Below are 10,253 nucleotides of genomic sequence, written 5' to 3'. Positions count from 1 at the left end.
TCATCATGGGTGTTTCTCTCTCTCCCTTCCTCTCTGCCATCAATCAAAACATATTTAAAACAACAACAAACAGGAAAACGCTGGCCTGTGCCGAGGGCCCCCAGGAGCCTGCGCCCCGCCACGCTTACCGCCCCCCCATTCCCTCGGGCCCCGGGGTGGGACTCCGCTCTGGCTCTGCGCGGGGAGCCCCGGGGTCGCAGGGCGCGGGCGGAGGAGAGGAGCGGCGGGGGCCCCGCCCCGCGGCCGGCGGCCCTCCCTCTGCCCTTGCGCTTCCCCTTCCTCCGCGCGCTTCCTCCGCTCGGCCTCCGCCGCCCCTTTGTTTGCCGGCGCGGCGCGCGGTTATATTTAGGCGGCAGGTGCGGGAGCCACAACACGCCAGGTCGCCCGCCGGTCACGGCCGCCCCGCCCACGTGACGCCCGGGCGCTATAAATAGCCGGGCCGCGCGGGCCGGGGGAGTCTCCGGGGAGCCCGCGCCCGGCGTTCTCTGTGTCGGCGCCCGGCCTGGCCCCCTGGTCCGGTCCGGCCCGTGCGGATGGAGGCGGCGGCGGGACGCCTGCGCGCTCGGGTGAGCGGGGCCGCGCGGGGCCTGGCGGGGGGCGTGCCGGGAGGACCCCAGCCCCGCCCCGGGGAGGTGGCCGCACCCCTCGGAACCAGCCTCCACGCGCCCCGCCCAGGGAGCGCGCACCGCGGGGCCGGGCAGCCCCCACGCGAGCCCCCCGGGCCCAGCCCTGCCCACGGCCCAGCCCTGCCCACGGCCCTCTCCTGTTCTCGCCTTTCCTCCCCGGGACGCCCTGTGCCCTGGTCCTCAGCCTCCCCGGTATCCTAGGGCTCTGGGTCCGGAGGGGCTGGCCTCTCTGCTGCTCCGGGGTGCTCACTCCTCCTCGGCTGAGACCAGGGAGGACGGAGCCCCGGCCCTCGGGCCCCCCCTCCGTGAACTGGGCTGAGAGTTGCGCTTGTCGCCTAGACTTGAGCTTGAGAAAACGGCTGGGAACTTCTGGTCCTCTGTCCCTCCCCGGCCTGTCCGCTCTGCAGGCGGGACGCCGATGGGCCTCCCCAACAGGTCTCCAGAGACCGTCCTTCTAGATGGGGGGGGGGGGGGGCATCTCAGGAGGGCCTGGGGGCGGTGGCTGGTGGACTTGGTCTGCCCGGGGGGGTCCTGCTGTGACCTCAGGGGGAGGTGTGGTTGGAGGGAGGCCCCCCCTGGGGGTGGCCACAGGCCTTTTGAGCCCTGGGGCATCTCTGTTGGCTCCCACGTGGGGCTGGGAGCCCCAGACCCTGCAGAGACAAATGGGGGGTGTGGCGAGAACCCAAGCTGGGTGGTGGCCTTGGTCCAACCTCTGCCCAGACCCCGTGGCCCTGGCCAGTCTAACCTCTGACCCCACTGACAAGTGGCAACTTGAGGCTCAAGTGGGCAGAAATGTGGGCGGCTCTAGGCCCCTCCACGCCCAGCGGCCCTTGGCCCTGAGGACTTGCCCGGGGTCCTGGGCAGCAGAGCCGGGCCAGCCGCCGTCACCCACAGGCCCTCCCGGTGCCCGGCCGCGGTGGGCAGGAGGTGGCGGTCGGCCCCTCAGAGAAAGGCCTGGAGGCCTGTGGCTTCCCTGGGCCCGTCTCCATTCTGGTAAACACACATGCACTCGCGCACACACATGCACATGCACACAGACACACGCAGGCACACGGGACCTCCGCTGCCCCAGGAGGCACAGGTGTTTGTTCGCTGGTGTTCGGGCATCCACAGCTGTCTCTTCCCGGCTCTGGGATGCAGGCGGGACGGCCGAGCCAGGATTCCTCTCTCTGCCTCTCTCCCCCTCCTGGGGCACCGCACCCCTGCTTAGCCCTCCTGGGGTCCCCACGGGGGGGCAGCGTGCGGTGAGGTGTGGCATCCGGCCTGAGCCCAGGAGCCCAGCAGAGCGGGCCCAGAACATCCCGGGTCTCAGGCTGTGGGCCCTCCCTGCACCCGGCCGAGGCTCCAGGGGCCCTGCCTGCCGAGCGGGCAGCCGGAGAAGGGGGTGCAGGGGCGAGGGCAGAGGTAAGAGGTGGTGAGTTGGGGCACGGAGACCAATGAGCTGGGCGAGCGGCTAGGAGTGCGGGCATGGCCCCCGGGTCACAGCTGGAGGGACCTTAGGGCCATCCTGTTTGGCCTCTCATTGTGCAGGTGGGGAAACCGAGGCAGGGACATGCCCAAGGCCCTTGGCTCGCATGTGGGGTGTGAGTGGGGCTGCTGCTGTGGGTGGGGCCCGGGCCTGGGAAAGACCGGGGTGCAGGGCCCGATGGTGCCTGCCGTCCGTCAGCGTTCCTCCGGCTCCTGGCCGCCTGCGCTGTCACCACCTGGGCATGTGCCCGAGGGCGGCCCCGGCTCTCTGAGCTCCCAGAGGGCAGAGCCCGCTTGTTTACCCTGTGCCCGGCCAGCCCTGTGGGCACAGCAGCTGGGGCGGAGACGTTTACGTGGTTGGTGCCGAGCGGGGCCTCCTTCCCCTCCCTCAAGGGGCCCCAGTGCTCCTCAGCCTGAGCACCTTTCCCTGAGGACCGGCCACCCAGAATCCTCTGGCTCAGGAGTGCCACAGCGGGCAGGGCCTGTCCTGGGGTGTGGGAGGGACCCTGAACCCTCCCTCCCTTCCCCCCTCCCTCCTTCCCCCCCTCCCTCCCTCCTCCGTCCAGGGGGCTTCCTGACAGGGGCTGTCCTTCCTGTGCTCTCACCTGGGGAAACAGGCCTGGAGAAGCCTCGCCGGGATGCGGGGGGGGGAGGGTGGAGCGGGCTGACACCCCCTCAGGAGGCAGGGGGCCCCGTGACCTCTGTTCTCATTTCCTCCTTCCCTCTGTCCCCAGATGTCGCCTGCTGACCGGCCTGGGATCCATGGCGAGGACCGGGAGGGGCAGCTCTGAGCACTGCCGTGCCCAGCACCGCGGCGCCCGCTGCTGAGGGGGCCCCGCGCCTCTGGCCCCCACCATTGCCCTCGCCCGCCGATGGCCTCCGCCTGGCCCAGGGCCCCCTGAGCCGCCCGCGCCCTGCCAGGACTCGCCGTGCCCCCATGGGGTAACGTGACAGAGGGCTGAGCATCGGAGCCGCCGCCCCCCGCCCCAAGCAGGCCCTGTTGGTTCCGTTCACGTTTGGCTTCCTCTGGTCCTTGGGCTCGGCCCGCCTTTGAGGGAAGGACATTGGCCACCTGTCCACCGATGCCGGGACCACGTCCCCAGCCACGGGCACCGCGCTGGACACGGACACCGCAGCCAGACTGACTCGGGCTTTTTACCGTTTTCTTGGCTGAGTTTCGGTGGATGTTTTTCTCTCTGCCCTTTTGCAATGACCCGTCTCTGAGAGGCAGGAGCCGGGACGGCCGCCTTCCTTCGGGTGGGGGCCGGGTCTTCTTTTTCTTTTTTAAAGAGTTGCGTTTTGTATTCTAAGTATCCAGCGTCCTGCCCCCTCCCGAGTATTTGCACAATATTTGTGCGGGGTGCGGGGGGCAGGTTTTTTAAAGCATTTCCTCTCTCTTGGACAAGCACAGGGATCCGTTCTCGGGTGTTGGGGGGCTGGGGCCCCTCCCGTCCGTGTCCCACACCGTCATGGCCCGCATGAACCGGCCGGCCCCCGTGGAGGTGAGCTACAAGAACATGCGGTTCCTCATCACGCACAACCCCACCAACGCCACCCTCAGCACCTTCATCGAGGTGAGTGGCCGGCGGGCAAGGCGCCGGCGAGCCTGGCCACGCTGCCCTCAGCCTCCCGGGAGCGATCTGTCGCTGTCAGCCCAGTGGGGGCAAAGCTGTCACCCTGGTTACAGGAGCCCCAAGCGGGGACTCCCCGGAAGCTCGGGGTGGGCTGCCGGCGGATCCGCTGGCTCCTGGGGCCGGCGTGTGGGCAGGTGGACTCCAGCTGCCTGGACCGAGGGAGCAGCCCTGTGCCCTTTGCTGGCCTTTGGCCTCTGTAGAGGCTGAGCTGGAAGGAGGGGGGAGGCCCCAGGTGAGCAGCGGCGCTGACACAGCCTCGAGTCAGACAGGTGGGGGAGCGACGTGGAGGCCAGCGCCACGGCCCGCGCAGGCCGCAGGAAGCCCAGGCTCTGGGGAGGCCTCGGGTGAGGCGGCTGGGCTGGGCCTTCCGGCTCTGCTGTCTGTGTGGGGAGGCTGGGCAGGCGGCGGGTGTTGGAACCCCAGCAGACGTGGCCACGTGTGGCTGCAGAGCCTCCGTCCCTCACGGCCTCCCTGCGAGAAGCCTGGTGTGGGGCCGAGCTCCCTGCTGCGTGCAGGGCCCGGGCTGCGCGGCCTCTTCCCTCTGCAGCGGGCGCTGGTCCTCCTTGCACAGGGACCTGGGCCTGCAGGGAGCGTGAGCATCGAGTGGGGAGGCAGTGGGCGCCCTGGACATGGGCCGGGGGCCCCTCAGAGGGCTGTCCCCTCACAGCGGAGGCCCTTGTGATAATAGGACCCGGGAGGAGACTGGGCACAGCCCTCAGCCTGTGGTCGGGGTCACACTCCACATGTGACCAGGGTCAGGGTTCAGAGTGTGACCAGAGTCAGCACTCAGAGTGTGACCAGGGTCAGGGCTCCGCATCAGGGCTCAGAGTGTGACCAGGGTGAGGGCCAGGCTTGTGACCAGGGTCAGGGTTCAGAGTGTGACCAGAGTCAGCACTCAGAGTGTGACCAGAGTCAGCACTCAGTGTGTGACCAGGGTCAGGGCTCAGAGTGTGACCAGAGTCAGCACTCAGAGTGTGACCAGAGTCAGCACTCAGTGTGTGACCAGGGTCAGGGCTCCGCGTCAGGGCTCAGAGTGTGACCAGGATCAGGGCTCAGAGTGTGACCAGTGTGAGGGCCAGGCCTGTGACCAGGGTCAGGGTTCAGAGTGTGACCGGGATCTGGGCTCAGGGCTCAGTGTGAGGCCAGAGTCAAGGGTCAGTCTGTAATGAGGGTCAAGGGTCAGTGTGAGACTAGGGGTCCAGGCTTTGGCCTGGGTTGGTGGCAGCACCCCCTGCTGCAGGCACAGGGACCCAGGCGCCCCATGGCCTCCGAGCTTCTGAATGCCCAGCCGTGCGGGGTCCTGTCCTCGCTGTGCCCAGTGTCCCTGTCGCATGATGAGCCGGTCCAGCAGCTGATGCCTCACCGTCCCCAAAATAGCTGCTGGGAGCAGGTGGGGCAGAGCTGCCCCCTGCGGCCGGTGGAGGGGATACCCCCCACCCCGGTATAAATATCCGCCGGCTGGGTGTGACCTGCCTTGACCTTTCCCGGGCTTCCCCGCTGGGGTGCAGGCCCAGCTCCTTCGGCCGCCCTCTCAGCCCGCACCCGCTGTGCCCGCTGTGCCCGCCTCGGGTGCCCTGCTCCTGGAGGTCTGCCCCTCCCAGACTCACGGCCCCAGTGTGGGGTCTGGGTGTGCCCCTCGACGGGCCCATTCATGCCCCTGGCCGGGAGGGCTGCCCAGCGAGGGGTCATGCGGGGCCCACGCGTGGCTGGGGGTGTCCCGTCCCTGGTCTTCCTGGGCCCTGCGCCCGATAGGAGGAAGCGACAGGCGGGAGGCTGCGCACGGTGAGCCTGGGCGGGACGCCTCCTGCTGGCGGCCAGGTGCAGTGGCCCGGGGCATCAGGAGAAACTTGCCCCCAGCAAGTCACGAAGCCCAAAAGGCCACCCCTGGGGTGCGCGTGGCACGTGGGCCTTTCTGTCTCGCTGAGCGTGGTGAGGAGGAACTGGGGGGGCAGGCACGGCCCTCCCCCGGGGCTCTGGCCTCTGATGGTGGTGGGGGGTTCCACCCCTGAGCCCTGCAGCCCCGCCCAGCCCTGCCTCCTCCCCTCCCCGCCCCCAGGACCTGAAGAAGTACGGGGCCACCACCGTGGTGCGCGTGTGCGAGGTGACCTACGACAAGGCCCTGCTGGAGAAGGACGGCATCACCGTGGTGGTGAGCTCGCGTGGTGCTGCGGGCGGTGGGCGGGGCTCCCTGTCCAGGGGCGGGGCTCTCGGTCTGGGGGCGGGGCTCCCTGTCCAGGGGCGGGGCTCTCGATCCAGGGGGCGGGGCTCCCTGTCCAGGGGGCGGAGCTCTCGGTCTGGGGGCGGGGCTCCCTGTCCAGGGGGCGGGGCTCTCGGTCTGGGGGCGGGGCTCCCTGTCCAGGGGCGGGGCTCTCGGTCTGGCAGGACAGTGCTGTGAGGCGGGCACCCGGGTCTCCCTGCGTGCCACCTGCCACCCCGTGTGGTTGTGCCCGGGCCACGCGTGTGTTAGGGCACATCTCGGGGAGGCCCAGGCCTCGGGCTGTGTGACCTCAAATGAGTCACCTCCTCTCTGCACCCTCTTCCTCCGCCCCCGCCCCGGCCTCCTCTGCGCTCACCACCTGCGTGCGGGCCTGTCGCTGGGCAGCGGGAGCAGCAGGGAGGCGGGGCGGGCGCACCTGGCGGGGCCCTGGGGAGCCCCCTGGGGAGGCCGTGGGGAGGGAGCCTTGGCCTGTTTCCTTGGTCCCTGGCCCTGGGGACCCGCGTCCCTGCAGAGGATGGTGGCTGTGCCAGGGCTGCCCTGACGTGGCTGGAGGCACCAAGGGTGCCCAGCAGGCCCCGCCCCGCCCAGCTCTGCTCGGGCCCCGCCCCCTCCGCGCCAGGGGACCCTCAGTGGTGCTGGCCATGCGAGAACCGTCTTGGGCGGTGGTCACTTGGGAACCTCTGCTCGGTGTTGGGGGGCAGAAGGATCTGGAGCTTCGGGGTCCCAGAGGCCGGGCTGAGTCCCGCCTCTGCCCCTTCCCAGTGTGCGGCCCCGGGTCCCCCCCATACAGTGTGGGCGCCTGGCAGGATGGAGGCAAGGCGTGCCCGGGCCTCCTGGGACAGGGCGCCATGACTCGGGTTAGACCCCAGGCAGCCAGGCAGGCGGCTTTCACCCGGCGTTGCCAGGTCTGGGGACGGGGGACAGGCTGGCCGGGGCCCGGGCCCCCCTGGGCAGGGTCCTCAGGCTCCTCCCAATGCAGGACTGGCCCTTTGACGACGGGGCACCCCCGCCCGGCAAGGTGGTGGAGGACTGGCTGAGCCTGCTGAAGGCCAAGTTCTGCGACGACCCTGGCAGCTGCGTGGCCGTGCACTGCGTGGCCGGCCTGGGACGGTGAGCGGCGGCAGGAGGGGGCTCGCGTGGACGTGGGGGTCTCGTGGTCTGACTCGCTCTCGGGTGTGGGTGCTGAGCCCACATCACAGATGACCTTTCCAGAGGGTTCCCAAGTCTGACCCCACTCCCTCCTGCTGTGGCGGCAGCTTCGTCCCTGGGCCTGAGCTGCCAGCCCCACCCCTCCCCAGACACAGAGAATCTCTGCAGAGGGAAGACGGGCCGAGCAAGGTGGAGAGCTGAGTGTCAAGCTCTTGTCCTCAGCCCCACACAGAGAGGTTGCCTGGCCCTCCCGAGGTCACACAGCAGGGCTGGGAGGAAATAGGGTTTGGGCCCAGGTGGTCGCCCTGAGCTTCGAGCCCGGGCAGCCGTCAGCGGAGGGCAGCGGTGAGCCTGCGTCGGCAGCAGGTGGCCTGTGGGGGCGGGGAGCAGAGGCCTGGGTGACCGGCCTGTCTGCCCCCAGGGCCCCGGTCCTCGTGGCACTGGCGCTCATCGAGAGCGGGATGAAGTACGAAGATGCCATCCAGTTCATCCGGCAGTGAGTGCGGCTGCTGGGTGGGGTGGTTGGTGACAGCTCAGGGGTCCAGGTTTAAGGGGCTCCCCAGCCTCATATTGTGGTTCCAGTACACCCTCCTGGCAGGGAGGGCCCAGGGCCACGTCCCTTCTCCCTCCTCCTCCCCCTCCCTTCTCCCCCTCTCCCCTCCCCCTGGGGCAGGAGTCTGGTGAGGGGAGGGGGAGGGGAGGGCCTGGCTGCTCCCCACTCTGGGGCTGTGGCCCTCAGCCCCTGTGAGTCCGGACAGGCTGGGCTGAGCTGCAGTAACGAGCAGGCCCCGGCCCCGGCCCCTGGGAACCACACAGTGTCCCCGCTCATGGGACCTTCTGGCTGCCAGTCGCTGGGTCACAGGGAAAAGCATGGCGGAGCCTCGCCTGGCACATGCGTGTCTCTTCCACTCACATGTCATTGGCCAGAGCCAGTCCACGGCCATGTGTGGGGTCCTGCGCGGTGGGGACGGGGGACCTCCAGAGGCGCGGGGGGGCACAGCCCTTGGCGCCTGCCACACCCTGTCACTTGGGGTCCCTCCCTCCCGCCCGATAGCAGATTTGAGCTCTGTCCACACTTCACCCCTGGGTCCTAGGTGCCCGTGGCCTGGAGGTGGGCTGCTGCCTGGGTAGACATGGGGGCCGTGGGAGTGGGGGGGCCGTGGAGGCAGTGCGGTCCGGGGCCGGCGGGAGGAGGCGGTGGCCAGATGAGGTAAGGCAGTGGGGGTGGCAGCAGGTGACAGAGGGTGATCTGGGCGGTGGCCCTGGACTCCCGGGCCTGGCGCTGCCTGGGACAGGGCAGGGGGCCGAGCGGGTCCCACCTGATCCCCACCCCGGCCGTCTCCCCAGGAAGCGGCGTGGCGCCATCAACAGCAAGCAGCTCACCTACCTGGAGAAGTACCGGCCCAAGCAGCGGCTGCGGTTCCGGGAGCCGCACGCGCCCAGGACCAAATGCTGCGTCATGTAGCCAGGCCTCGGCGCCCGGCCGGGGGCCCCCCGCCCTGCCCCCCTCTTTCTGGGCCTCCGTCTCCACACCCCCGGCGGGGCCAGCCTGGTCCTGGGACCCCACGTGGTGACCTGTCCCCCACCCCCGAGGGCATCGCCCTCACGGTGGGCTGAGACGGTCAGCCACCTGGACCTCGTGTGGGCCGCCCCGGGGGCCCCCGCGCCTCCATCCGGCCTTTCTCCCCATGTCCACCTGGGCGCGCCTGCCTGCCGGGTCCGCCCGCCCGCGCCTGCCTGCTGTCTGTCTCTGTCTGTCTCCCCGTGTCCACCTGCCCGGCCGCCACTTTCCCATCCATCCCCCCGTCTCCCGTCTCCCTGCTCTGCGTCCCTCTGTGCCGTGTCTCTGTCTCCGTGTCCCGTGTCTGTCTCTGAGGCTGGTCCAGGGCCCTGTCCCTGGCCTTCCTGCCATCACCCTCCCTGCGCCCCCGCCCCGCCCCTCCCCCTTCTGTGGGGGCAGGTGTACCTTTAACCACTGGGCTGACCCCGCCTCCACAGCCCCTTGTCCTGAGCTGTTCTCGGCCCCTGGATTCGTGGGTCTGAGGGCGGTCAGCTGCTCTGGACACTTGAAGGCAATAAAACAGGACCCTGTGCTGTGTGTGTGTGTGTGTGTGTGTGTGTGTGTGTGCAGAGTGGGGGCAGGGCCGCCAGTGGTGGGCTGCCCCAGGGAGGCCAGTGCCCAGGCTGCACTGGGGCGCCCTCTGGTGGCCATGATGGGTCCCTGCGCTCCCTAGCTTTCGGCCAGAGGCTCATGGTTGCCATGGCGATGTTTTGGGGGCTGGAGTTTAGAAGGCGGGGCCAGGGCCTGGTGTCCAGTGAGTGACTGCCCGGCCCTGCCCACCATTAGCCTTAGAGGACCAGAGGGTGCGGGTGATGGTGGCCGGTGGCAGGTGGAGGGGCCCCAGGGCAGGGGGTGACCGGGCACCGTGGGGGAGCGGGTCTGAGTGTGCCTGCTCAGCACTCCTGCGGGTGGGTCTTGCAGACGTGGGGCCAGTCCTCCCTGGCTGGGGACGAGGGGCCTGGAGGTCACGGACACAGCGGGGGGAGGGGGGGAGGGCTGGGCTGGCGGGCTGGGGGTGGTCTGCCCCAGGGACCCTGCTCCCCGGGGACTGCCACTCACCTTCAGACACCCCCAGAGGTCTTTGCTGACCTTCTCTCCCCGTCGCTGGGACCTGCTGGCTGGTGTAGGAGCCCGGGGCCCGGCGTCCAGGCTGCCTCCCACCTGCATGCACCTCCCGGGCCTCCCCTCGGGGCCCGCCTGGCCTGGGCCTCCCTCCGCCGCACCTGCACCGGCTCTGCACCCGGCACCCATTCCCAGCTCCCAGGTCCTCACTTCTTCCCCTGGGAGGCGGTGGGCCCAGGAAGGTGGGCCCTGGGAGAGACACAGGCCCCCGGGGACAGGGGCCCCCTACCTGGGCCCATTCTGCTTGTACTCGAAGGGGGGGCCCTGGGGCTGCACCTGCTGGGGGCCCTGGGTGGGTGGCCGACAGGGCTCAGGCCTGGCCTCTCCACCCCTGGCTTGCTGTGTGCGGCCTGGGCCAGCTCCCCGTGCCCGGCTGTGCAGAGCCCGCCAGCCTGCTAGGCGGGAACAGGGCTCCTCCCCACTGCCAGACTCAGCCTCTCTAGCCTCAGTTTCCCCGAGGGGCTTGTCCAATCACC

General features: G+C 69.9%; 1 protein-coding gene across 2 annotated transcripts; it reads left to right on the top strand.

The window, feature by feature from the left end:
* Positions 1–337: 337 nt before the first annotated feature.
* PTP4A3 (protein tyrosine phosphatase 4A3) lies at positions 338–9,178 on the top strand. Of its 2 annotated transcripts, XM_054708396.1 has the most exons (7): positions 338–566; positions 2,828–3,273; positions 3,500–3,667; positions 5,784–5,876; positions 6,925–7,055; positions 7,516–7,590; positions 8,442–9,178. In XM_054708396.1, the coding sequence occupies exons 3-7, from the start codon at positions 3,563–3,565 to the stop codon at positions 8,557–8,559; spliced, it is 522 nt and encodes a 173-aa protein (XP_054564371.1). In that variant the 5' UTR covers positions 338–566; positions 2,828–3,273; positions 3,500–3,562; the 3' UTR covers positions 8,560–9,178. The 2 variants fall into 2 exon arrangements, with proteins under 2 accessions (XP_054564371.1, XP_008154844.1); XM_008156622.3 differs by having other exon boundaries at positions 2,828–3,667.
* Positions 9,179–10,253: the final 1,075 nt, after the last annotated feature.

The sequence above is a fragment of the Eptesicus fuscus genome, chromosome 19, assembly GCF_027574615.1.
Source record: "Eptesicus fuscus isolate TK198812 chromosome 19, DD_ASM_mEF_20220401, whole genome shotgun sequence".
Lineage (NCBI taxonomy): Eukaryota > Metazoa > Chordata > Mammalia > Chiroptera > Vespertilionidae > Eptesicus > Eptesicus fuscus.
The sequence above is the reverse complement of the archived record's forward strand: the minus strand, read 5'-3'. Positions and strand labels throughout refer to the sequence as shown.

Excerpts from the sequence above, each read along its gene's own strand:
- PTP4A3 (XM_054708396.1), top strand. The coding sequence starts at position 3,563 with ATGGCCCGCATGAACCGGCCGGCCCCCGTGGAGGTGAGCTACAAGAAC. Across the intron at positions 3,668-5,783 it reads CCCTCAGCACCTTCATCGAG|GACCTGAAGAAGTACGGGGC; the intron begins GTGAGTGGCCGG and ends CCCCGCCCCCAG. Across the intron at positions 7,591-8,441 it reads GCCATCCAGTTCATCCGGCA|GAAGCGGCGTGGCGCCATCA; the intron begins GTGAGTGCGGCT and ends CCGTCTCCCCAG.